The following is a 27,990-nucleotide window of genomic DNA, read 5'->3' as shown; positions in this document are numbered from 1 at the left end:
AAAAAAACAAACTGGTACAATAATGTACACCAGCTCCAAAACAGCAACTCTGCATAGTTAGCAATATTACGTTTATCAAATAGGTAGACACATGTTTGCGGGGGTTGGGGGGGGGACACATGTTTGCGGGGGTTGGGGGGGGGGGGGGACTGAGGAGGTACATATACATTTGGGTGCCGGAGAAACAATTACATTGATTATGTCCGATACAGAGAGGGCAAGAAGAATGGATCTGGTGCTGGTGTTGTTCCTTGCTTCTCCCAGGCGGTTTTCGCTGCCGTTGTTGTTGTGCGTTCACCTCTGCTTCGGCCGCTCGTCCCGTCTTTCTCCCGTATTTTCTTGCTCTCTGTTACTGTATTTGCCAAGTTTGTTGTTGTTTCCCATGCTCTCCTTCCTGCTTTCATCCCTCCACCTCCCCTCCTCTCTGGTTCCCCTCTTTGTTCCCTGGTCTCCTCCCTCATCCCTCTTCCCCCCCTTCTGCCCCCCATTCCTCCCCTCCTGTGGTTCGCCTTTCTTTTCTCCTAGGTTTAGCTGTTCCCGCCCAGTCCCCCCCCCCCCCCACCCCGGGTCTTTCCCCCCCTCTCACGCCTTGGCTACTTTCCCCTGATTCTTGGCTACCTGGCTATTCTTCCGCTTGTTCGTTGGCCACAAACAGGTCCTGGAACAGTTGGGTGAATGGCTCCCACGTTCTGTGGAAGCTGTCGTCTGACCCTCGGATGATGAATTTGATTTTCTCCATTTGGAGAGATTCCGAGAGGTCGGGCAGCCAGTCTACAGCTTTGGGTGGTGCTGCTGACCGCCAGCCGAACAGGATTCTACGGCGGGCGATCAGGGAGGCAAAGGCAAGGGCGTCTGCCCTCCTCCCCAGGAATAGATCTGGCTGGTCAGATACCCCGAAGACCGCCACTTTCGGGCATGGCTCCACCCTCACCCCCACCACTTTGGACATTCCCACAAAGAAGGCTGTCCAGTACCCATCAGGTCAGGGGCAAGACCAGAACATGTGGGCGTGGTTGACTGGGCCTCCTTGGCACCGCTCACATCTGTCCTTCACCTCCGGGAAGAACCTACTCATACGGGTTCTTGTTAAGTGGGCCCTATGTACCACTTTTAGTTGTGTCAGGCTGAGCCTTGCGCACGTGGAGGTGGAGTTGACCCTATGCAGTACTTCACTCCAGAGTCCCCACCCTATTTCAATCCTCAGGTCCTCCTCCCATTTCTTTCTTGTTGCATCCAGTGCGGTGTCGGCCCTTTCTACCAGTCGCTCATACATGTCGCTACAGTTCCCTTTATCTAGGATGTTTGCGTCCAGTAACTCTTCCAATAATGTCTGTCGTGGCGGTTGTGGGTATGTCCTTGCCTCCTTTTGTAGGAAGTTGTTGAGTTGCTCGTTCCCCCTGGCGAACTGGAATTTCTCTGTCAGTTCGTCCTGTGTTGCGATCCTGCCGTCCGTATATAGGATCCCTGACTGTCAGTGTCCCTCCGTCCTGTCCCCACTTTTTGAAGGTGGCGTCAGTCAGCGCTGGTGCGAACCTACGGTTGTTGCAGATGGGAGCTTTGTCCGACATTTTGGTCAGGCCAAATTGCTGCCGTAGTTGGTTCCAGGACTAGAGAGTGGCTATCACCACCGGGCTGCTGGAGTGTTTTTTGGGTGGGGATGGGAGTGCCGCCGTGGCGAGGGCCCGGACGGAGGTCCCCTTGCAGGAGGTCTCCTCCGCGCACACCCACTCGGCCTCTGGCTCCTTGATCCATCCCCTTATTTGCTCGGCCGTCGCCACCCAGTGGTAGAATTGTAGGTTTGGGAGGGCTAGCCCCCCACTGGATTTTGTTTTTTGTAGGACCTTCTTTGGGATCCTAGCATTCCACCCCCCCCCCCCCCCCCCACCCCCCCCCCACCCCCATACGAACGACATGAGTAATTTGCCTAGTGCTTTGAAAAAGGCCTTGGGGATGGTGATCGGGATGGATCTGAATAGGAAGAGGTATCGGGCAGTACGTTCATTTTGATCGTCTGGACTCTCCCCGCGAGGGAGAGTGGGAGTGCGTTCCATCTTTGCAGGTCCTTTTTGACTTCCTCTGTCAGATTGGTGAGGTTCCATTTGTGGATCCCTTTCCAGTCCTGGGCTATTTGGATTGCCAGATAGTGGAATTTGTGTCGGGCTTGTTTAAACGGCAGTCCCGTTAGTGCTGCACCACCTACTTGTGAGCGTACCGGGAAGATCTCGCTTTTGCTCATGTTGAGTTTGTACCCGAGAAGGTGCCAAACTCTTTCAGGAGCGTGATGATTCCGTCCATGCTGCTCTGTGGATCCGAAATGTAGAGGAGCAGGTCATCTGCATAGAGTGAGACTCTGTGCTCTCTGCCTCCCCTTCGGATCCCCCTCCAGCTTTTTGCTGCTCTGAGCGCGATTGCCAGTGGTTCGATCGCTGGGGCGAACAGCAGCGGGAACAGTGGGCATCCTTGTCTGGTGCCCCTGTGCAGCTGGAAGTATCGGGAGTTGGTGTTGTTTGTCCGTACGCTCGCCATGGGAGCGTTGTACAGGAGCTTTACCCAGGAGGTGAATCCTGTTCCAAGCCCGAACCGCTCCAATATCTCTATGAGGTATTTCCATTCGACCCTGTCAAAGGCCTTTTCTGCGTCCAGGGAGACGATCACCTCTGGTGTTCTCTCCCGGAGGGGGTCATTATCACGTTCAGCAGGTGCCTGATGTTCGATGTTAGCTGCCTACCTTTGACAAAACCCATCTGGTCCTCTGCGACCACCTCTGGTACGCAGTCTTCTAGTCTTTTGGCTCGGATTTTGGCCAGTATTTTGCCATCTGCGTTTAGCCACATTCTTTATGACCCACATTCTGTTGGATCTTTATCTTTCTTAAGTATCAGCGAGATTGAGGCCTGTGCTAGCGTGGGTGACAGTGTGCCCCTAGCTAGCGAGTCTGTGAACATCGCCCGCCGGTGTGAACATCTCCCTGTCGCAAATGTTTTGTAGAAGTCCGCCGGGAATCCATCCGGTCCTGGCGCTTTCCCTGCCTGCATGGAGCTAATGCTGTCCATGATATCTCCCAGTGCTAGTGGTGCTTCCAGGCCCCGTTTTCTGTTCTACCCCATGACTGGTATATCCAGTCCATCAAGGACGTGTTTCATCCCGGACTCCCCCATTGGGGGCTCTGAGATATACAGCCTTTGGTAGAAGGCCTCGAAGGTTTTGTTGATCTTTTCTGGTTCTGTTTCTAATGTGCCTCTGGTATCCCTGATTTGTGCAATTTCTCTGGTGACTGTCTGCTTTCTCAGCTGGTGTGCCAACAGGCGGCTGGCTTTGTCTCCCTGTTCATATAGAGTCCCACGTGCCTGGTGGATTGGGTGCATTGCTTTCCTAGTGGAGAGCAGATCAAAGTTCCTTTGTAACTCTTTCCTCTCCAACAGGAATTCTACGGTCGGGGCCTCGGAGTATTTACGGTCTACCTCCAGTATTGAGTCGACCAGCTGCTGCCTAGTCGCCCTGTCCTCCCCGTCTCTTCACACTTTGTAAGCGATCATTTCTCCTCTTATTACGGCCTTTAGCGCTTCCCAGAACATGGAGAGTGAGACCTCCCCGTTTTGGTTGTTCTCCGTGTACTCTGCTGTGGCCTGTGATATCTTTTCATTGCAGGCCTTGTCTGCTAGTAGGGCTGTGTCTAACCTCCACGTGGGGAGCTGTGCCCTGCCCGTCTCCAACCTCACGTCCATGTAATGTGGAGCTTGGTCGGATATCACACTTGCGGAGTGTTCCGCTTTGACCAGCCCCGAAGCATTGTTTCCCCACCACAAAGAAATCAATTTTTGTATACGTTGTGTACTGGGGAGAAGGAGGAGAACTCCTTCTCCCCTGGGTGGATGAACCTCCAGGGGTCCACCGCCCCCATCTGCAACATAAAACGACTGAGTTCCTTTGCCATGTTTGAGGTGTTCCCTGTTTTGGGATTTGATCTGTCAGTCATTGGACCCTGTACACAGTTGAAATCCCCCCCCCCCCATGATCAGTTGGTGCGTCGCTATGTCGGGGATCTCTGCCATGATCTTTTTGATGAAGCTCATCTCGTCCCAGTTGGGCACATACACATTAACTAGTACAACCGGTGCCCCATCCAGGGCCCCGCTGACCATGACGTACCGTCTCCCTGGGTCCGTAACCGTCTTTGTCGCCCTAACCATCGTCCTCTTGCTGATCAGTATTGTCAGCCCCTGGCTCGCATCCCGTAGCAGGAATGGTAGGTCTGCCCCACCCAGCCCTTTCTTACCCGCAGTCGGTCCTGTTCCCTCAGGTGTGTTTCTTGGAGAAAGACTGTGACGGCTTTCATGTTTCTCAGGTGGGTGAGGACTCTGGATCTTTTCACTGGGCCATTGAGTCCCCTTACGTTCCAGGTGTCTATCCTGGTGGGGGGCTTCTGTCCCCCCATTAACGTGGGATTAACCATACTTACCTGGTGGACGCGCCCCTGTACTCCAGGGTTTCCCTTTGTTAGGGGGCCGTCCTGGATGGCCGCTGTCACTGCTTCCCCCATGCGGTCAGGTCCCTGCACTCCGGGGTTTCCCCTTGTCCAGGGGGAACCCAACATGGCGGCCAACGTTGTGTTTGCCACGTGGATCTGCCCCTGCGCTCCGGGGTCTCCTTTTATCCAGGGGGCACACACCACTGTGCGTCTGCCACGTGAGTAGTCCCCTGCACTCTGGGGTCTCCCTTCACCCAGAGACCCGTACTGGGTGGTTGCTTGCAGCGATTCCTTGTTCCGAGCCTTTGGTTCTGGCACTTTCTAGCCTTATTACTGTTCTTTTTCTAGCGTTGCTTGTCTCTCCTTCCCTGTGTTCCCCCCCGAACCCTCCCTCCCCCCCCTTATCTCCACTCCCCCCCCCGCCCCCCCCATTTACCCCTCTTTTGGCCCTCTTTCAGCCGTTCCTGTCCCCAATTGCTCTCCTGCCTCTGTTGACTGGTTCCCCCGCCCCCTGGCCTGGTGCCGTACCCCTTGCTGGGGGCGCGGCCCTGCTTTGTTGCATGCCTCCAGTGCTAGCTTTCCTGCTAGTGCGGTGACCTCCCTCCCGGGAGTTACTTTCTCACTTCTCCCTCACCCGATCTCCATGGTTTTCTGCCCGCTCTTCTCCCATCTTACCCTGCACTCCTCTTGCCTGCTCTCCCCTCTCCGCTACTCTCGTTCCCTCGTGCTGGGCCATGGTCTCCCGCCTGAAGCAGTCCCTCAGGTAGTGGTTTGCTTTTTGTTCAGGGTGCGTTCTCCATGGGGAGGGTGGGGAGGCCAAGTGTTGCCTCCCCCCTCACGCCCCCCCCCCCCTCCCCCCTTGGCGCGCCGTTGCCCCTTACCAGGGGCCCTTTATTTCTACCCTTGCTGTCGGTTTTCCAGCCCGTGTTCCTCGAAAAAACTTGTTTGCTTTGGCGGGGGCTGTGAAGAAGTCATCTTTGTTCTGACATGTGACCCTCAACAAGGAAGATAAAGAAACCTGAACGACTAAATCTGTGATTGGACAATAACATTTGTGAATGGTGTAAAGTACATTTTTATTCATTTCATTTGTATTGTTTACAGAAATTATGTGTAGTTTGTTTGAAAATCTCAAGCAAAGGGGATGCAATGATAAGCAGGAACAGTGTATTTAACAGTGTATATAAAAGTGTATATAGGCTCCGACCACTTGGTGTCGTGCAAGAGGAACAGGACACTGGAACAGAACAGAGCCAGTCTTGATCAGAGTTACAGAAGCTGTTAGTAGCACGGTAAAATGATCCACAGTTTCATTAGCAATAGTTTAGTTTACCCAGTTTATTCAACATTAAATAACTAAGTCTTGAATTAGAAGTTCTGTCATACACTGATTAATTTATTATCATAGTACACGAACATAACACAGTGCTGCAGTGTTAGCATTGCTGCCTCACAGCACCAAAGACCTGGATTCAATCCTGACCCTGGGTCACTGTCCATGTGGAGTTTTCACATTCTCCCCGTGTCTGCGTGTGTCTCACTCCCGTAACCCAAAACTGTGCGGGGTAGGTGGATTGGCCATGCTAAATTCCCCCCTAAATGGGGAAAATAAAGAATTGGGCACTTTAAATTTAAAAAAATTAAAAAAGCTTTCTTCAGGGCCCAGCTACTTCTGAAGCACAAATCAACAGTGCTCACTGCTGGGATGCAGTGGGGGCCTAGACGTGAGGGCCCAGGATCTGTCTTTTGCAGTGCACTCAGCTGTTTCTTGCTGTCACGTGGAGCGAACAGCACTTGGAGTTTAAAAGAATGAGAGCTCTTCTTACTGAAACATATACGGCCCTGAGGGGTCTTGATAGGGTTGATTTCTCCACTTGTGGGAGAGGATAGAATTAAGTCGAAGAGTCAGACATCTGCCATTTAAGGCAGAAATGAGAGGAATTGTTTCTCTCAAGGAGTTGTGCGTCTGGTGAATTCTCTTCCCCAGACAAGTGGAGGCTGGGCCATTGAATCTATTCAAGGCTGCGTTCAACAGATTTATGTTAGACTCAGGAGTCAAGGGTTATGGGGACAGACTGCAAAGTGGAGTTGAGACACAACCTGACCAGCCATAATCTTATTGAATGGTGGAGCAGGCTCAAAGGGCCGAATGGCCTTCTGCTCCGAAGTCCTGTATTCCAATAGTAGTTTTAACCTCCTTTCCATACATATATTCACACACAGGGCCCTGTTCTCTGTCAGCAGAAAAAGCATGTTTCAGTTTTCTTACTTTAACTTTGACCTTATTAAATAAACCCAGAGTACCCTTTGAACTGTCGTTAACCCAGGTCTGTATGCCAGCCTCACAACCGAGTGTTTCCATTTATCTACTGTTTGAAATTCAATTCCTAAACTAAAGTTTGTTTTGTAAAACATATGAATTATGAAATCAGATATTTGCCACAGGTGGGGACCAGCTTTGCTTCAATGAAGTGAGCAGGTTAGGTGCAGCACGAGGCATACCAACCTGGTGAAGCTAAATCGCAGGACTACATGCTGACTAAACAGTGAAAACAGCATGGTATAGACCAACAAACAATGGATCAGACCAACGTTCTGCAGTTCTGTCACACCCAGTGATGAATGGTGATGGACAATTATACATCGAAAGAGGAGAAGGATCCACAAACATGCGCACTCTCAATGATTGTGGGTGGCCAAACCCTCTTCGGAAAGTAACCATTGTCATCCAGGAACACGGAGTGGAAGTGTCATCACAGCCTCCCCCTGAGGTTCCTAGCATCACAGGCTTCAGTCTTTTGCAAATTCTATTCTGTTCACATGATAGCAAGAAGCAGCTGAGTGCATTGCAAAGGACAGATGCTGGACCCTCATTTTTGGGCCCTCAGTACACCCCAGCGGTGAGCACTGTCGATTTGTGCTTCAGAAGTAGCTAGGCCCTGAGAAAAGCTGTTCTAGTACAACTACAACATTGGCATGAATCGAACAATGTGGAAAATGACCCAGGTATGTCCACTCCTCAAAATGCAGGACAAATCGCATCTGGTCAATCATCCCATCGGTCTAATTTCAGTGATTAGCAAAGTGATGGAAGTTGTCATTAAGTGACAATTATTCAGCAATAACCTGCTCACCATTGTTCAATGTGTGTTCTCCCAGGGCCACTTGGCTCCAGATCTCATTACAGCCATGGTCTAAACATGGACAATAGAGCTGAATTCAGGAAAGCAGTTGAGAGTGACTGCAGTGAGGTCATGGCTGCAGCATGGCATCAAGGAGCCCAGCTAATTTGTAATACACTGGAATCAGAGGGGAAACATTCCACCGGTGGGAGTCAGACCCAGCACAAAGGATGATTCTTGTTGTTATTGGAGGCCAAATGTCTGAGCCCCAAACATTGCTGCAGGGGTTCATCAGGTTAGGGTCTTGGGCCCAACCATCTTCACCTGCTTCATAAGTGACCTTTCTTCCATCATAAGGTCAGGCGTGAGGATGTTCACTGAGTGCACAATGTTGTGTATCATTTGCAGCTCCTCAGATACCGAAACATTTCATGTCCACGCGAAACACGACTTAGGCAGCATTCAGACTTGGGCTGTTAAGTGGCAAATAAAAATACACACTTCACAAGTGCTAGGCAATGACCATCTCCAACAAGAGAGATTCCAACCATGCCCTCATGATGGTCAATGACATGACCATCACTGAAGTCAAACTGTCAATACACTGCGGGTTACCATTGACTAGAAACTGAACTGGACGAACCGTATATATACTGTAGCTACAAGAGTTGATACGAGGTTCGGAATTTTATTGAGCGTAACTCATCTCCTGACTCCCCAAACCAGTCAACCATGTACAAGATACAAGTCAGGAGTGTGATGGAATACTGTCCACTTGCCTGGGTGAGTGCAGCTCCAACTCCAACAACATTCAAGAAGCTCAACTGCATCCAGCACAAAACAGCCGGTTTGATTGGCACCCCATGCACCACCTTCAAGGCATTCCCTCCACCACCTGCGCACAGTGGCAGCGGTGTGTACCATCTACAAGGTGCATAGCTGGAAGTTACGAAGATTCCTTCGACAGCACCTCCCAAATCCTCGGCCCTGCCATCCAGAAGGACAAAGTCAGCAGACACATGGGAACACCGTCAACTGCAAGTTCCCCTCCAAGTCACTTGCCATCCTGACTTGGAAATATATTGCCATTCCTTCTCTGTCGTGGGTCAAAATCCCAGAACTCCCTCTCTACTAGTGCTCTAACTGACTGCAATGCTTCAGAACAATGATTCACTATCACCTTCTTGAGAGCAATTAAGGATGGTTAATAAATGCTGACCAGCTGGCAAAGCCCACATCCCGTGAAAGAACAAAAAAAAAAATTGCCTTGCCTCCTTCAACAGCACCTTCTAAACCTGTGACCTCTACCACCTAAAAGAGCAAAGGGCAGCAGGCAAACAGGAACACCACTATTTGCAGCTTTCCCATCAAGTCACATACAATCTTGATTGGAGGCTCCTACATACTTTGTTCACCCAACGGATTGCTGTGGTTCAAGAAGATGGCTCATCACCATCATAAGGGACAATAAGGGGTGTGTAATTCTATCCCAGTCTGTCCGATTCTCCTAACCTGCTGATCTACCCAACAACCTGTTGATCCATTCACTAACCGGTCCACCTATCGGACTAAACAATTTGTCCATTCCATTGAACAGTCTGTTTGTTCAACTAACCAGCCTGTCCATCCTCGTAACCAGTTTGTCCATCCCATTTATCAGTCTTCCCATTCCACTAATCTGTCTGTATCCTGCAGATTACAACTCTGCTACTGCCTGATTATACCTGTGCTCTGCGACTGCCTGAATGTACTCTTGCTGGAAAAACTTGCATGTAGTTTGCTGCCTTCACAGAATCCCTACAGTGCTGAGGAGGCCATTCAGCCCTTCGAATCTGCACTGATCCTCTGAAAAAGCACCCACCTAGGCCCATGCCCTGTCCTTGTAACCCCGCCTGACCCTATGGGTAATTTTAGAATGGCCAATCCACCTAACCTGCACAATTTTGGACTGTGGGATGAAACCGGAGCACCCGGAGGAAGCCCACGCAGACATGGGGAGAATGTGCAAACTACACACAGTCAGCCATCCAAGGTCGGAATTGAATCTGTATCCCTGGTGTTCTGAGGCAGCTGTGCTAACCGCTGTGCCATCGAGCATGTAACTCTGTGTACTTTACTTCGACCTGTGTATGTTTGTACTTTAATGTTTGTCCTGTTTTCTGAATGTGCCTGTTCTCTGCTGATTCCTGTACTTACTTCTTGTATTGCAGGTCAGCGTGATCAAAGCAACCCATCTGGGAATACAGCACATGAGTAAGGAGACTGGAGGTGCAGGAGGAGTGATTGTTAATATTGCCTCCATAGTAGGTAAACAATACAATAACAATTACTCATCAATGTGCTTTGTTGTAAATGTTTCACGTGGATGCTGGAAAGCATCCACTTAGAACAAACTATTTTTTTTTTAAAGTAAGTTTTACTTATAATTTACAGCAAGGAAACATATTTATACTCCACACGACCCTCCACTTACCTGCTTCATCTCACACCATCGTCCAATTTATCTCGGTACCCTTAGTTGTTATTTAGCTTTCCCATTCTGTGTGGGAGCAAGTCGCACATTCAAACCACCCCATGGGGAAAGAAGTTTTCTGAGTTGCTCATTGGATTAATAAGTGCCTTTCTAATAGATGGCCCCTAGTTTTGGACTCAAGTAGAGGTCAAAACAATTATTTCAATCTCCCGTATCATAACCCTTCATCTATCAAGTTAACTCCTCAGTCTTCTCTTTTCGAGAGATAGGTGTTCCAGCCTAAGATTTGATTACAAAAATTGAGGCTGACACAGAGAATGCTGCACTGTCAGAGATACCATCTTTCTGATGAGATGTTAACCAAGGCCCTGTCCACCTCTCCCATGGCACTATTTCAAAGAAAAGCAGGGAGGGTATCCTCAGTGTCCTGACCAAAATTATCCATTCATCAATAACACAGAAAGAGTACAGTATCTGGTGTTATATTCCTTGCCTTTTCCTCCAAGATAGCCAATATGTAGTGTTGACAAAAATTATAAAAATAAGAAGTTTGAATCAAAACAAATTTATTTTACACTACTAAACTAAATGAAGTTCGCACACTCTACTGAGTTACAGATATTAAACAATGATACTGAATCTGTAATACAGCAATCAATATTCTATCTAACTATTAAACTACACTATCACTCTGCTCTCATCATGTTCTCTTCAGTTTCTCCCAGAATTCCTAAGATGCTGTCTTATATACAGTGAATTAGTAACGCCATCTAGTGTTTGATTTATACATAGTTTCAGATGTTAACCCTTTACTACACTGTACTATACATATCATCACATCTGGTTATTATTACATTGCTATTTGTGGGATCTTGCTGTGTGCAAGTTTGCTGCATTGTTTTCGAAATTACAATAGTGACATTTTAAACAAGTATTAATTGGCTTTACAGTGCTTTGGGACATCCTGGGCAATGAAAGGTGTTACATAAATGCAATTATTTGTTCTTTCTGCAGTTGAAGGGATGGTGTTATATTCCCTTTGAACTCTTTCTCTACATGGACCTGCTCTGGCATTTGATGATCTATGCAGTTCTTTTTCTTTGACACAATGTGGGTATCGTTGGCAAAGCCAGCATTTGCCACCCTGTCCTAGATTACCTTGAAGTGAATTGGCTTGCTGGGCCATTTCAGGGGATGGTAAGAGTAACATGTAACTCTGTGTAGAGCTACATGTTGGCCAGATCAGGTAAGGATGGCAGATTTCCTTCCCGAGGGGATATGAATGAGCCAGCTGTGTTTCAACAACATTCAATAGCAGCTTTGTGGTCACCATTGCCAGGACTAGCTTTACATTATTTAAAATTAAATTCCACCAGCTGTTACATCCCCCCCCCCTCTCCCCCCCCACCACCACTGTCAGCATTCTGCAGGGACCACTCCCTCCGTGTCAACCTGGTCCACTCCTCTATTGCCCCCAACCCTTGATGGCGTGCTGTTTGCTGGTGGCGGGATTCTCTACTCCCACTGCTTGTCAATGGTGTAGTCTCTGTGGTGGAGGTACATCCACAGTGCTGTTGGGAGGGAGTTCCAGGATTTTGACCCAGAAACAGTGAAGGTACGGCAAAGTATTTCCCAGTCAGGATGTTGAGGAGCTTGGAGGAGAATTTCCAAGTGATGGTGTTTCCATGTGTCGGCTGCCCTTGGCCTTCTAGATGGTAGCGGTCATGGGTTTGAAGATGTGTGGCTGTAACATTCTCTCCCCACAGTTAGTGGATGGAGCGGAAAATTTCAATGTTGAAGCTTAGTTTAGAGAGGTGGAGGAAAAGGGGCTGAGCAAATTTGGGAACAGCTCAAATGTGAATTGTTTGTTCTTGTGGATGGTAAATGTTGACATGGAGGAGATAGACTGAAGGACCAATTTCAAGGTTGTAACTTCTGTGCATTTCTACAATCACATGATTCTATCTGATGTGAGTATTTGATATTTTCTTTCTGCTGTTTTGTGGTGGACAGGTCTGATTCCCTTTCTCACTGGACCGGTTTATGCAGCCTCCAAGCACGGAGTGGTGGGATTCACTAAATCAATGGCTGTGAGTGTTAAATCGTATCGTAAATAATCATTTCCTGTATAACTGGTGCTGTGAGCGCGAATCCTCTGTAGGAATATAAGAAATAGGGGCAGGGGTAGGCCATGTGGTGCCACAAGCCTTGTTCGCTATTCAATAAGATCATAGAAACAGAAACTAGGAGGAATAGGCCAATCAGCCCATCGCGCCTGCTCAGCCATTCAACATGATCACAGCTGATCCTCGATCTCAATGCCATAGATCCACATTCTCCCTGCCTTCTCCCCGATCGAAACATAGAAACTATGAGCAAGAGTGAGCCATAGTAGGCCATAGATTAGAGCTAACTTTTAAAAAATAAATTTAGAGTACCCAATTCTTTTTTCTTCCAATTAAGGGGCAATTTAACATGGCCAATCCACCTACCCTGCACATCTTTGGGTTTTGGGGGTGAGACCCACGCAGACACGGGGTGAATGTGCAAACCCCACACGGACAATGACCCGGAGCTGGGATCGAACCCGGGTCCTCGGTGCCGTGAGGCAGCAGTGCTAACCACCGCACCACCATGCCGCCCCGATCATAGCTCAACTTTTACCTTGACTCATTTCCTCACCCAATCCATATATTCCTTAGTGCCCAAACATCCATTGATCTCAGCCTTAAATATACTCTTTGACTGCACATCATCAGGGGAGAGAATGGCAATCCTCACAATCCTCTGAAGGAAAACATTTTTTCTCATTTCAGACTAAAATTGTGAACCCCTCATGCTGAGACTATGATCCGAGATCTAGACTTTCAGCTAGGGGAAACCGCCTGTCAGCATCTAAACTGTCAAGTCCTCAAAGTCTTGTATGGTTCAATGATCTCCCCTCTCATTCTTCTTCATTCTTTTAAAACCAAGAGGTAATGATGAGACTTCTGAACCATCAATATAACCTGAATTAGATACTGTGTACAGTGTTGAGCTCCACACTATAGGAAGGACATCAAAGCTTTACAGACTGAACCACAAAGATTCACGAGGAATCTGCCAGGTTTCATGAAAGACTGGGAAGTTGAGAATTTTTAATTAGAACAATGTACAATGTGGCAGCAGGTTGGCCCAGTGGTTCGCACTGCTGCCTCACAGCGCCAGGGACCCGGGTTCAATTCCCGGCTCGGGTGACTGTGTAGAGTTTGCAAGTTCTCCCCGTGTTTGCACAAATTTCTTCCGGGTGCTCCGGTTTCCTCCCATAGTCCAAAGATGTGCAGGTTAGGTGGATTGGCCATGACCAATGCCCGGGGCTATGTGTGTAAGGCGGGGGAGTGGCCCTAGATAGAGTGCCCTTTCAGAGGGTGGGTGCAGACCCAATGGGCCGAATGGCCTCCTTCTGCATTGTAGGGTTTCTGTGGATTCACAAGCCCAAGATCTGCCATGGTCGTACTGAATGGGAGAGCATTTGCTTACTAATCCGCAGTGGCTTCACCCTTCTCTGTAATCTCCTCTGGTCCTGCGTGTCATGATATGTAATTGACTGGGATGTAAAGAGTTAACAAGTTAATGATAATGCTTCTTACCACTAGAGGGAAACACAGAACAGCCATATATATATCATGTGACCTCTGGGATTCTGGGTAGACGGTATTTAGGCATAAGAGAAATCAGTTGTGTATTTGAATGTTCTGTAGTTCGAGATAGCATAGTTTAATGTAATGTTATACTTCAGGAATAAGTGTGAATCTTATAATAGTAATGTTAATAAATTAGTTTTGTTTGTTAACAAAGCTTGTTGTTTTTTGTTCAACACTACACAGCCAAGCCATCCAGGTAAGTCAAAGTAGAGAACAAACACTGCGTTCCTCCATTTCTGTCCTTGTGAGCATCTCTGATTTTAATTACCCCGGAAAACACATGTGTATTCTACTCAATCTCTGCTCAGAGGACAACCCTCTCATCCTAGCAATCAATCCAATGAATCTTCATTGCACCCCCTCCAAGCAAGATTTCCTTATACTTGCACTCTAACTCCCACTTGTACAAGGATCCCCAAACCCCCTAAATCCCGACCTATACCAATCTCTTACTGATAAAGGAAGACTCTCCTTTTCTATTCCTCCTATATAAGTGAATAATTTCACACTTTTTTGCACATTGTACTCTATCTGTCATAGAATCCCTACAGTGCAGAAGAGGCCGTTCGGCCCATCGAATCTGCACTGACACATGAATGGCCCTGGCCTGCCCACCTAATCCCACTTGCCAAGTGTTCATTCAGGCAATGTCAAAGGATGGGAGACAACCCGCTCCTGCCATCATCCCAGGCAGTGCATTTCAGACCTTCACCACTCTTTGGGTAAAAAGAGCTTCCCCTCAAATCCCCCCTAAACCCTCCACCCCTCACTTTGATCTTGTGTCCCCTCGGAACTGACCCTTCAACTCAGGGGAACAGCTGTTCCCTTTCCACCCTGTCCATGCTCCTCATAGACTTGTACACCTCAATCAGGTCACCCCTGTCTTTTCTGCTCCAGAAAAACAGCACAAGCCTATCCAACCTCTCTTTGTACCTTAAATGCTCCATCCCAGGCAACATTCTGGTGAATCTTTCTGCACCCCCTCCAGTGCAATTACATCTTTCTTATAATGTGGATCAGCCTGCACTGATTCTCCGAAAGAGCACCCCACCTATATCCACTCTCCCACCCTATCCCCATAACCCCAGCTGACCCACATTGCGGTCCATGTGCAGGGCCTCGCCTCACACCCAGAGGACCCGGCCGCCCATCACGCCGGTAGGGACCCCGAGGGAGAGGCCGGCGATGGCCCAAGGTGTACAGCTGTCGCTTGTCTTTCAAACAGATGACTGACAGCGTGTGTCGCAGGGGTCTCTGCCTCACCAAGGGGATGGTGCTGCACCTGTGCCATGTACATGAAGAGTTGGCACCATGTGGTGTAAGAAGAAACCTGCTCGACGGTCATCGCAGCCTTGAACTTCCATACCCCAGGATCATTCCAGGGCTCGAGCGTGGAATTGTGCGGCATCTCACAACCTACAGCCCACAAGTCCACCCGTGAGGTCACGGATGCCTGTTGGCCCAGACACTGAACTATATAAACTCTGACATGGCCCAGGCCCAACAAGATGCCGGGGCAGCAGGATTCTCCCCCAATGAAGGCTTGCCCAAGGTCCAGGGGTTAGTGGATGGCATGCATATTGCCCCGCGCTCACCAGGCCATCTTTGAGTGCCCATCAGCAACAGGAAGAGTTTCCGCTCCCTGAAAGTCCAGTTCATGTGCGACCACCATATGAAGATCATGAACTAGCAGGTTTCCAGCTAGTGTGCACGGCAGCTATATCCTGGGGCTTCTTCGAAGACCGCCCCAGCCCGCTTGGCTCTTGGGGGAAAATGGTTACCCACTGAGGACCTGTCTAATGACACTGGTGCAGAAGCCGGTGACCGATGCGGAGACCCGATACAACGAGGCCCACGCAGTAGCCCGGGCTGTCATGAGTAGTGCATTGGACTCCTCAAAATGCAGTTCCAACGCCTCGAACGCTCTGGTGGCGCACTCCCAGAGGGTCGCCTGCTTTGTGGTGGTCTGCTGTGCCCTTCAATGTGGCACAGCAGCAGGGCGATGTTGTTGCTAACTTTTGGTTGGTTCAATTGGCTCTGTTTTATAACCTTTGCTCTAGAGTCGCCAGGTATCTTTATGATACCGCCACAAGGTTCAAGTTCAAGTAATGATCAATAACTCAATACACCAATTAGTAAGATTCAAATCAAAGCACATTTATTTACACACAGTCAAATCTACTCATGCATAAACGCCACTTCTACAACTAACAGGCCTATACTTAGCTTCGGACTGGCCCACCAGGTCAGGGGAACAAATGGCCTTTCGTTCGGGTTCTGAGTCTGCGGGATTCAAAAGCTGGTATGGACTGGTAGCTAGTATTACAAAGAGATAGGATAAAATAGTTGCACAAAGACATTGGGCATCATTCAACCTCCACATTGTACCCGGCGCGGTGAGTGAATAGCGGGAAAGACCAGGATTGAGATTCGCGCTGGGCGGAAAACATTTTGCCATTCACCTAGCCCACTACCGATGGCATAATGTGGATCATTTAGTACTCCCGTTTAAAAACGTGAAGCTCATGCAATGGCTGCTGAGGGGAGGTGAATAGCCATTTCCATTAACCGACATGCAGCTCAAGGCCACTGGATCATGGGGGGTTGGGGAGGCTTCCGGGGAAATTGGTGTTGTTCGGGGGACTGGAAGGATTCAGGGAGTGCTTCTTTAACAAGGCGTTCTCCATTCTCTGAATGTTCAGATCATGTGTGACCGCCGCCTCCTGATCATGCACGTGTATGCATGCTATCCTGGAAACTACACCCTGGGGCACTCGGAGAGCCCTGGTGTCTTCGAGGACCGCCCAGGATGACGGGTTGACTTGTGGGGGACTAGAGATACGCACTGAGGTCATGGCTGATGACGCCAGTGCAGAGGTCTGAGACCGAGGCGAAGACCCGTTACAATGAGGCCCATGTTGCCCCCCTCGTTTTCATTGAGTGGTGGATTGGGCTGCCCAAAATGTGGTTTCGATGCCTGGATCACTCTGGTGCGGCCCTACAGTACACCCCCACGGGTCTCTCGCTTTGTGGTGGTCTGCTGTGCCCTCCACAATCTGGCACAGCAGCGGAACATCATGCTGTAGGAGGAGGAGAAGGAGGTGGAGGGACGTGCGGCCCCATCTAAGGAGGAGGAGGCGAACCAGGAGGGACTGGAGGATGAGGCTGAGGAGGAGCCGAAGGATGGAGGATTGCCGGCGCCAAGGATCTGACATCCTGGGAGCACCAACGAGGCCCTCATCATCTACAGATTGCCCGAAGATGAGGCTGCGCCTATCAGTTACCCCCCCCCCCCCCCCCCCGCTCCCCACCTCAATCACACTAACCCCTCCCTGACCACCCTCCAGTTGTCTGTGCAACATCTCTCCAGGGTGATGGGCCTGTGTTGGCCCAGTCAGGCGGTCGATATACAAGGCAGGAGGGTGATGGCCACTCACTGTGAGGAAAGTTCTGGTGCTCCTCAGGGTCTGATTAAGTCTGACTCCTGTCTTTCTGCCCCCAGAGGGCTCACAACCATCCTCATGACCGAGTTTGCATCGGGGGCTTTTGATCTTGGACCACTATGCCGGGAGAGGGTGGAGTAGCAGGGGTTGGAGTGCGGGCAGGCCGCTGTGAAGACTATAGTGACAGAGGCTTCACATGTATGAGGTGTGACATGTTTTAACAGTGAACATTTCACTGTGACAGATTTCCATTCCCCCCTAGCTACGGACAGTGACAGTGCCTACTCAGTGCTCCTCACTCTTCTTGATCTTCGATGGTCATAGAATCGTAGAACCCCTGCGATGCAGAAGGAGGGCATTCGGCCCATCTAGTCTGCATTGACCCTTTGAAACAGCACCCGACCTTGGTCTAATCCTCACTCTAAACCTATAACCCTACCCAATCTTTGGACACTAAGGGACAATTTATCACGGCCAATCCACCGGGCCTGCACACGTTTGGACTGTGAGAGGAAACCGGAACACTGAGAGGAAACGAACGCAGACACGGGGAGAACGTGCAAACTCCACACAGGCAGTCACCCGAGGTCGGAATCGAACCCTGGTCCCTGGCGCTGTGAGGCAGAAGTGCTAACCACTGTGCCGCTCCAGTCCTACGTCTAGGTGTGTCCCCAGGGTGCACCTCAGAGGTGGAGGCAGCCTGCTGCTTTCTGCGCCCTGTGGCCTTTGATGCCCTTGGCAGACGTCCTCTGGAGGGCCTGGAGCCGGAGGACCCTGGCCGAGTTACCACAGGCGTCGCCGCGCCATCCTGTTCTGCCTGCTGCCCTTGAGATTGGGGGTGTCAGGAGGGGGGATTCAGAAGGACTGGAGAACCCCTTACTCTCCTTCTTGGAGGGCTCTGGGTTGGGCTCCAGCGCTTCCTCCTCCGAGGGAACCCGTGTGAGATGGAGGGGCAGCTGGAGTGAGCACCAGATACCAATGAGTCATCTGGCAGTGCCAGTCTTGGAGGTTCCTCATTATCTGCACCATGATGTTGAGGCCATCGGCCATGGTCATCACAGACTGGACGGTGCCTTGGACATCACCACTCAGGATGCGGACGTGTTGCTCTCGGTTTCCCACTGTGGTTGTCACCCTTGCAGTGTTCGCCTGGCTGCCACATATTGCTGCCACCATCTCCTGCGCCTGAAGGCTTTGGGACTCCTCCAATCGGCTTTGCAGTCGCTGACACCCCTCCTGAATCACATGGCAGTGTCCAAACAACTGCATCAGCTCTGGGAGAACCTTATCCAGAGGCATCTGGCTGGGATGCAGTTGTGTCCTGGGATCCAGCAGACCTCCGACTGAAGTCATAGAATCATAGAATTTACGGTGCAGAAGGAGGCCATTCGGCCCATCGAGCCTGCACCGGCTCTTGGAAAGAGCACCGCACCCAAGCCCACACCTTCACCCTCCCCGTAGCCCCACCCAACCATTTTGAACACTAAGGGCAATTTAGCATGGCTAATCCACCTAACCTGCACATCTTTGGACTGTGGGAGGAAACCGGGGCACCCGGAGGAAACCCACGCACACACGGGGAGGACGTTCCTGCCTCCACCTGATGGCATCAGCAACTATGTGCTGCTCACCAGATAGTGGACCTGAAGCCTGTTTGCTAATGTTGCCCACTGAGGTGGTGTCTCTGGACTGGTGGAAGGAGCGGGTGATCGCTGTGATGCATTGTTGGTGTTCTCCTCGGAGCTCTCTACGAGATGTTCGCTTGTTGGAGGTGAGCAGCTGAGTTGTGAGTCGAACGAATCAGACGGCGAGGGAGTCAGGCAAGGCGAGATTCACGTGGGGGCTCAATTTTTGCACCAAGTGCAAGTGAATACAGGCCGCGATCTCATCATTGCTGCCGACGTGAAACACCCCGCCAAACCTGCCCAAAATGGCACTTGGAACATTTTTGGATGAATCATGTCCATTGTGTAAAATACCAGCAAATAGTTTTTAAAAATTGTATTAAAATACCTTTCCTCTCTTATCTTCCTTTGGAAGACAAGGTCGATGCGTCCCAGCTGTCATCCTCCCCCTCCCTCAGCGCTGATACACGCACCTCGGTGGGAAACGTTAGGCTTCTGGGGCACAATCTGGTGAGCACTAGGTGGAGACAGGAACCTCCAGGCGAGACAGCAGTCGGAGGGCTGCTGGATCCCAGGACCCAGCTGGGTCCCAGCCTGATGCTGAGCCTCTGGCACAGGGTTAGCCGGAGCTGATGGAGATGATAGGGTGTGGCTGGGACATTCAGAGGGAGATGTCAGTGTCACTCCAGCAGGTCCATAGCTGATTGGAGGCGCCCCAGAGGCTACGGGTGCGGGAGATGTCGACGGCAATGCGTGGCACCGACGCCAACAGTGCTGGGGTGGTGACCGCAGTGGAGAGCCTGGTGCGCAATGTCAGCACCATTAGTGAGGGTGTCCATGGTGTGTCGGCCATGGCTGAGGGTCTCGGCAGAATTTCCAACTCTCTGGGAGATGTGGCCCAGTACCAGGCTGACCTTGATGAGGTGCTGTGGGAATGTTCCACTCTCAGATGGAAATGGCTGGGTGCTGCGGAGCTTGTCCCAGTCGCTGCTGGGCACTGTTGAGGTAACTGCAGAGCATGTCCCAGTCACTGAGGAGCATCGCCGAGGGCGTCAGCACGATGGCGCAGACTGTGGGTGCCGCCAGAGCTCACAGAGCCAGATGACTCCATCCTGAAGTAAACCCGGACCCAGGACATGGAGTGGGGCTGGTGGCCACCAGTTACCCCGAGTTTCATACCTCTGATGAAGCCTCATCTCGACCAGCACATGGGACAGGTTGGCATGGCTGTGTATGTGCCATCAACAAGTACGCCGGGGCCTCCGGTGCCAGAGTCCTCAGAGGATGCCCACCGAAGGCCATGGGATGAGGTAAGCAGCTGGCTGCCTCCATCTCAGGTGTACATCCTGGGGAGACACCTGGACATAACGGTAGAGCTAGGAAGACCAAGCACGCTGAGGATAACTGAGGGCACCAGGGGGAGATGGCGAGGGTGGTGGTAGGTAGAGGGTGAGGGGGGCGAGGTGGTGGCAGGGAGAGTGGGGCGGCTCCATTGGAGAGTGGGAAATTACACGACACATTAAAAACCATTGAGCACAACCTGCCTGATGCCTCTGTCACTTTCTTCCACAAGGTGGGCCGACCTCTGAGCCTGTGGCCCATCTCTCCAGGCCCCCCCCCGCCCCACCCCCCCACCATACCACATGCAGGTGATGGGTGTGAGCGAGCACTCAGCAGACAGGGAGGGGTCACACTGTGGTATAGATTGAGGAGCACTGGCGCTCAGCTCTCTGCGGGTAATCATCAGCCCCTGCCCTCGACAGTGACCCGCTGACAGTGTCGACACAGTCCCAGCACCCTGGAGTGATGTAACACATACCCTGGGAGGGTGGGGAGATGAGGGTGGGGGGTGGGTATGGTATCGACAACAGACCAGGCCACGTCCTATGTGAGTCGGGTGAGAATGAGGGCCTCCCTGGCCCTCCGGGCTTGCTGCACCCTCGCCACGTCTGCCTGTCCTATAGCCTCTGGCAGGTCCTCCTGCCCCTCCCTGGGATCGTCCTCCAACCCTTGCTGACTTGGCGCTACCTCATCATCCTCGTCCTCCTCCTCCGAGGTGGCCACATGTTCCTCAGCACCAACCTCCAGCTCGTCGCCCCGCTGCTGTGCGAGGTTGTGGAGGACACAGCAGACCACCACAAAGCGGGCGACCCTCCGCGGGGTGTACTGCAGGGCACCACCAGAGCGGTCAAGGGATTGGTTCCGCATCATGAAGCGTCTGATCTACCGCTCAATCACAACTCGGGTGGCCACATGGGCCTCGTTATATTGGGTCTCTGCTTCGGTCTCCGGCCTCCGTATTGGCGACATAAGCCAGGTCCTCAGCAGGTATCCCTTACCCCCCAAGAGCCAACCGCCCTCCTGTGGTGCTCCCCGAAGAGGCTGGGGATGACCGACTGCCCCAGGATGTAGCTGTTGAACACTCCCCGGCAAGCGTGTACGCACGTGCATGATCCTCATGTGGTGGTTGCACATGAGCTGTATGTTCAAAGCGTGGAACCACTTCCTGTTAACGTAGGGCACTCCCAGGTGGCTTGGTGAGCACAAGGCAACATGCGTGCCATCCATTACCCCCTGGACCTGTAGCATCCGGCCATGGTGGAGAATCCTGATGCCCGGGCATCCTGTTGGGCTTGGTCCATTTCAAAGACAATGTCGTTTTCTGCCTGGGCAAACAGGACATCCATGAGCTGTCGGATACACCTGTTAGCTGTGGCCTGAGAGATGCCACACAGGACCCCGCTCGAGCCCTGGAAAGAGAGAGAACACGGGAAAATGCAGACTTGCCAGCCTGAAATCAATAGTCGGGAAAATGCTCGAATCTATTTCAAGGATGTGATAAACTGATAAATAATGGCAAAGTTGTGCAGAGTCAACATGGATTTATGAAAGGGAAGTCATGTTGGACAAGCCTGTTGGAATTTTTTTAAGGATGCAGCCAGCAGAATAAATAAAGGTGTCACGCTCTGGTTGGAAGGCTATGACTAGTGAGGCCCTGTGAGGATCACTGCTTGGGCCCCAGCTGCTCACCATCGACATCAATGATTTGGACGTTACAATCAAATGTAACATTTCCAAGTTGGCTGGTGACACAAAACTAGATAGGAATATGAATTGTAAGGAGGATGCAATGATGCTTCAAGGGGACTTAGACAGGCTACGTGAATGAGCAAGAACATGGCAGATGGAATTAAATGTGAAGTTATCCCTTTTGGTAGGAAAAAGTGAAATGCAGAATATTTTTAAATGATGAGGGATTGGTAACTGTTGACGTCCAAAGGGAGCTGGGCGTCACCGAAAGCTAACATACAAGTGCAGCAAGCAATTAGCAAGGCAAATGGTCTGTTGGCCTTGATTGCAAGAGGATTTGAGTACAAGGGTGAAGATGTCTGGTTACAGTTGCATAGAGCCTTGGGGAGACAACACCTGGAATATTGTGAACAGTTTAGGTCTCCTTACCAAAAGAAGGATCTACTTGCAAGAGTGGAAGTGCAACAGGAGTTCACCAAACTGATTCCTGGGATGGCGGGATTGTCCTATGAGAAGAGAGTGAGGAAACTGGGCCTGTATTCTCGAAGGTTCAGAAGAATGAGAGGTGACCTCATTGAGACATACGAAACGTGAGGTATTTCTTCACTCAGGGGTTGTGAATCTTTCGAATTCTCTACCTCCGAGAGCTGTGGAAGTTTAATTATTGAGTACCTTCAAACAGAGATCGGTAGACCTCTCGATAGTAAAGACATGAAGGGATATGGGGATAGTGCGAACAAATAGCAGTGAGGTGGAAGATCAGCCATGATCTAACTGAATGACTGAATGTTGGAACAGGCTTGAGGGGATGAATGGTATACTCCTGCTCCTATATCCTTTGATAGCTGGGCCCCAAACTCTGCACAGACTAGGGTCTGAGATCTTCTGAGTGGAATGTAGAAAAAATCTATTAGTATCAGAGAGTTGGTGGACTTCCGGTGGCAGCCATGGCTTGAGTGGTGGTTCCCGCTCGTGGTGGACATTTTGGACCTTTTCCCCGGCTAACGGTGGAGCTGAGTGTTTGTAAAAGGTGCAGGAGAAATGAAAGAAGAGAGTATCCCACTGGTGTATGGATTCATGTACCAGAAGTCGTCGAAAAAGGAGAGTACAACGATCGAAGGTTGGTGTGGAGCCTGCGACACAGGGGAAGATGGCAGAGGGTCAGGGTCCGAGCTTGCCGGCCCAGTGGTTGACGGATCAGTTAGTGAGCTTCCTCCATGAGACGTTTGCCCAGCAGAGGAAGGAGAACTTGGAGGACCCGGCCAGGGTGGTGGATCCGATGAAGGCAGGGATTAACCACATGAAATGAGGGCCAGGCGATCCAGAAGGTGGAGGAGGCGGTGGTGGAGCACGAGACGCAGCTTGCCTCAATGGCTGCAGAGATGGGGTTGATGAGAGGTCAACAGAGGAGGTTGCAGGACAAGGTGGAGGACGTGGAGAATAGATCGCGCAGGCAGAATTTGAGGATCGTGGTCCTGCCGGAGGGCAGCGAGGGAGTGGACGCCGATGCATATGGGGCAAGGATGTTTGAGAAGCTGCTGGGTGAAGGGGCGTTTGCTCGGCCCTTGGAGGTGGACCAGGCGCACGGGACGCTAATGACGAAGCTGAAAGGAAATGAGCTGCCGAGCGCGATGGTGGTGCGACTGCACGTTTCCTGAATAAGGAATGGATTTTGAGGTGGGCCAGGCAAACGGGACACTGTACTTGGAAGTACTCATTCTAGTTACATGTGCACAAAGTGTACTCCCAAATTAACTTTTGCGTTATGGATAGGATGTTGTTGGCGGGGTTGGTGGATATTGAGTACGGGTTCCGATGCCCGCAGGCGAGGGACTTTGTGCGGAGGCAGGTCTCGACCTTTCCGTACCTACCGCCCCAGGGGATACAGGACAAGGTTGTGTCGAAAATGGGAGCGGGGGAGGGGAAGGTCTCGGAAATTTATAAAGAACTCATGGAATGGGAGGGAGCCCCAATAGGGGAGGTGAAGCGAAAATGGGAGGCAGAATTGGACAAGGAATTAGAGGCGGGACTGCGGGAGGAACCCCTGAGTAGGGTTAGCACTTCCTCATCGTGTGCCAGGCTTAGCCTGATTCAATTTAAGGTGGTCCACAGGACCCATCTGACTGTGGCCCGTATGAGCAGGTTCTATGAAGGGCTGGACGATGTGTGTGGGCGGTGCACAGGAGGACCCGCAAAACACATCCACATGTTTTGGGCATGTCCAAAGCTTAGGGGATTTTGGCAAGGATTTGCCGATGTCACCTCCACGGTATTAAAGGTACGGGTGGTTCTGAGTCCGTAGCTGGCGATTTTTGGTGTGTGGGAAGACCCGGGAGTCCGGGGGGGGCGAGAGAGGCTGTTGTTTGGGCCTTTGCCTGCCTGGTAGCCCGGAGATGGATCTTATTGGTGTGGGGGGACTCGGAACCCCCAAAATCGGGGATATGGGTCAGTGACATGGCCGGGTTTCTCAGGCTTGAGAAGACCAAGTTCGCCCTGAGAGGATCGATGCTCGGGATCACCCGGAGGTGGCAACCGTTTATCGACTTCTTTGTGGAAAATTAAGGTGGAGGGAAAGAGGGAGGCATGGGGGGGGGGGGGATGGTTGAGGTGGGAAACACTTAAACACTGAGTGGGGAAGGGGGTCTGGGGAACTGTGTATGTGAGCCATGTTGGCTGGGTTTGGTTCTTGGTCGGGTGTTATTTGTTCTGTTGGTTGTTGCCGTTGAAAACTGTTGTTAAAATTATATATGCCTGAATAAAATATTTTCAAAAAAAATATCAGAACGTTTGTAACATTACAGAATTTCCATTTTCAGCTGACCTGCTTTGAGAAGCATGGAGTTCGATTACACGGGCTGTGTCCTGTTTTTGTTGACACTGCACTTCTCGTGGATCTGAAATCAGTGAAGATTTCGGGACATAAGGAGAAGCTTCAGACGATGATCAACAAATTGGGAGTTCTGAAGTGAGTATAACAGTCAGAAAGGGGTAAGAGATTAGTTAGGATGACCACAGTTCAATGTTTGTGGGGAGGTGGTGGTGGGCGGTGTCGTGTAATTGTCACTGGACTAGTATCCCAGAGACCCAGGGTAATTTCTGAAGACCTTGGTTCGAATCCCACCATAGCAGGTAGTGGAATTTGAATTTAATAAAAAAGATTTGCAAATAAAAGTTGAATGGTGACCATGAAGCCATTGTAAAAAAAAACACATCTGGTTCACTAATGTCCCTTCATGGAAGGGAATCTGCCTGTCGCCCTTATCTGGTCTGGCCTACATGTGACTCTTAACTGCCCCCCTGAATTGGCATAGCAAACCACTCAGTTCAAGGGCAATTAAGGATGGGCAGTAAATGCTGGGCGGCGGGAGTCTGTCTTCCTGCTGATGGTCAATGGGATTCCCATTGTAACCACCGCTCGCCATCATGCAACCCGCTGGCAAAATGGCACACCAGAGAATTTTAGCCCACATATTTGATTGGAATTATCTCCTGACTGACATTGCGGATGATGTGTCAGCAGGTGAGCCAAAGCCCCAGCAATATCCAAAGGTATAAAACAAATTGGATGAATGTTAAGAAATCCCATCTGATTTTCCTTTAAGGACTGCTGATGTCGCTGAAGGATTCCTGCGGCTTGCTACGGATCAGACCAGGACTGGGGCGATGATGAAGGTGATAGGGAATGGCAAGTTTGACTATGAGGCCGAACCTCCTGGTCTTCTCCCAGCAACTCAGTAATCTACTCAGTGATCAAACGAATGTGAGCAACGAGCCACTGAGAACGATGGAAAAATGTTCAAAAGCAGTTGGAAATAAAATAATTTCCCTTTAATGCTGGTGTTGGTAGTTTTACTATTTTCATATTGAAGGGTTGGTTATAAATTTAAACTTCAAAATATTAGCAGGCAGCGGCGAGGGAAATTGGGAGGGTGAGAGAGGATAGGGGCACGGTGGTATCGGAGCCAAAGGAGGTGAATGGGGCCTTTGAGGCTTTTTACTGGAGAATGTGTGATTTGGAGCCTCGGGTGGGGGATGAAGAGATGAGGCGGTTTTTGGATGGGTTGAGGAGGCGAAGGTCAGGGACTGGGGGCCCTGATTGGGCTGAGCTAGGTAATGGATTGTGTGGGATTGATGCAGGTGGGGAAAGCCCCGGGTTCGGATGGGTTCCAGTCGAATTTGATAAGTTTGGTTTGGAACTGAGGTATATAATGAGTCAATGGTGAGGGGGGGATGCTTCCCCCCCCATACTGTCTCAGGATTCGATATCGCTCACTAAAGAAGGACAAGGACCCGGAGCGGTGTGGATCGTACCGTCTGATCTCGGTGTTGAATGTAGATACGGTGTTGTTGGCGAAAGTGCTGGCGATGCGGATGGAGGATTGTGTGCCAGAGGTGCTGGGCGAGGACCAGACTGGGTTTGTGAAGGGGCGGCAGTTGTTGGCGAATGTACGGACGATGCTTAATGTTATAATGATGCTCTTGGTGGGCCGAGAAATGGAAGTGGTGGTGACAATGAACGCGAGAATGCTTTTGACCGGGTCGAGTGGGTGTATTTGTTTGAGGTGCTGGGGCGGTTGAGGCAGGGGTTTGTGGATTTTGTTTGGTTGCTGTATAAGGCACATAAGGCGAGTGTTCGGATGACCAAGGTCAGCTCGGATTATTTTGGGTTTTGTCCGGGGCACAAGGCCGAGGTGCCTGCTTTCTGCTTCCCTTTGCCTGTGGATTGAGCCACTGGCAATGCCGCTGAGGGGTTTGAGGGTCTGGAGGAGTATTGAGCAGGTGCGGGAAGGGGGGTGTTGAGCACCGAGTTTCTTTGTGTACGGGTGATCACCTGCTGTATATTTCAAATCCAGTTGGGGGCTTTGACAGGATCATGTGGATTTTGGGGGAGTTTGGGGTACAAGTTTAATACGGGGAAAAGTGAGGTATTCGTGATTAATGCATGGGGAAAGGAGAGGAGGTTGGGGGAATTGCCACTTCGGTTGGTGGGGGCGAGCTTTTGCTCCCTTGGGATACAGGTGGCACGGTGTTGGGCCCAGCTGTATAAGTTGAACTTGACGTGGTTGGTGGAGGGAACGAAGGCGGACTTTAAGAGATGGTCTGTGTTGCTATTGCCGTTGGCGGGTTGAGTCCAGATGGTAAAGGTGACAGCGCAGCAGAAAGTTTTGTCAGTGTTCCAGAACGTCCCAATTATTGAGTCCAACTCCTTTTTTACGAAGGTTAATGGGATGATCTTGAGGTTTGTGTAGCTGGGGAAGGTTCCGAAGGTTAGAAGAGTGTTTTTGGAGAGAGATCGATGGAGCGGATAGCTAACATTACCGAGCTTGTTGATCTATTGGGCAGCTAATATTCAAAGTTTACGAAATGGGCAGTGGAGGAGCGGTCGATTTGGGGCGGATGGAGGCGGCTTCATGTAAGGGGACCAGCCTTAGGGCACTGTTGTTGGCCCCTTCCGTTCTCACCGGTCAGCTACTCCATGAGCCTGGTGGTGGTATCAGCACTGAGGGTTTGGAACCACTGTCAACAGCACATTGGATTGGAAGACATGTGTTTGTTTGGCACCGATTCACGATAATCGTAGGTTTGCACTGGCGGGGTTGGATACGAGGTTTCGGGGCTGGTGGCATGTGGGGATAGAATATTTTAGGGATTTGTTCGTGGGAGATTCTTGCACTGCGCCAATTACTGAGTCGGCCTACTAAAGAGCATCTAGTTCAAGACTAGTTAATTTTACTATAGTATAATGAACTGTGGGTAGGAAACTAATGCTATAAAACTGGAATTAATAGAAACCCAACTGACCACGATGGTTTCTCCTCAAGATTCCCCCAGGCTACAGTGTCACGGGCTACTACTTGCCTGACATCTACTGGTCGGAGGCTATATATATTCACACATGCACTTGTTAATGCATATCACTACAGGGGGGAAATTTGCAGGTCTGGAGGAACTGGAGGGGACATTTCAGGTGGCGAAGGGGAATAGGTTCAGGTGTCTGCAGGTGAGGAACTTCATGAGTAAGGATGTGCTGTCATTTCAGATGCTGCTGCCCCCAGGATAAGCTTCTGGTCCGAGGATGGAATAGGGGCGGGTGGGGTTGCAGACATGTGTGGGGAGTTGATGAAGAGGGAGGCGGTCAGGCGTAG

At 50.6% G+C, this 27,990-nt stretch overlaps 1 protein-coding gene across 1 annotated transcript in view; it reads left to right on the top strand.

Annotated features, from left to right (window-relative positions):
* Positions 1-25,676, top strand: part of LOC140427489 (15-hydroxyprostaglandin dehydrogenase [NAD(+)]-like) — an 87,075-nt gene extending 61,399 nt beyond the window's left edge. The window contains exons 4-7 of the mRNA XM_072513002.1: positions 9,801-9,897; positions 12,077-12,153; positions 24,661-24,809; positions 25,447-25,676. Coding sequence (XP_072369103.1) covers positions 9,801-9,897; positions 12,077-12,153; positions 24,661-24,809; positions 25,447-25,582 — 459 coding nt within the window. The 3' untranslated portion in view covers positions 25,583-25,676. The remainder of the gene's footprint in view (positions 1-9,800; positions 9,898-12,076; positions 12,154-24,660; positions 24,810-25,446) is intronic.
* The last annotated feature ends 2,314 nt before the right edge of the window (positions 25,677-27,990 follow it).

The sequence above is a fragment of the Scyliorhinus torazame genome, chromosome 7, assembly GCF_047496885.1.
Source record: "Scyliorhinus torazame isolate Kashiwa2021f chromosome 7, sScyTor2.1, whole genome shotgun sequence".
Taxonomy (NCBI): domain Eukaryota; kingdom Metazoa; phylum Chordata; class Chondrichthyes; order Carcharhiniformes; family Scyliorhinidae; genus Scyliorhinus; species Scyliorhinus torazame.
The sequence above is the reverse complement of the archived record's forward strand: the minus strand, read 5'-3'. Positions and strand labels throughout refer to the sequence as shown.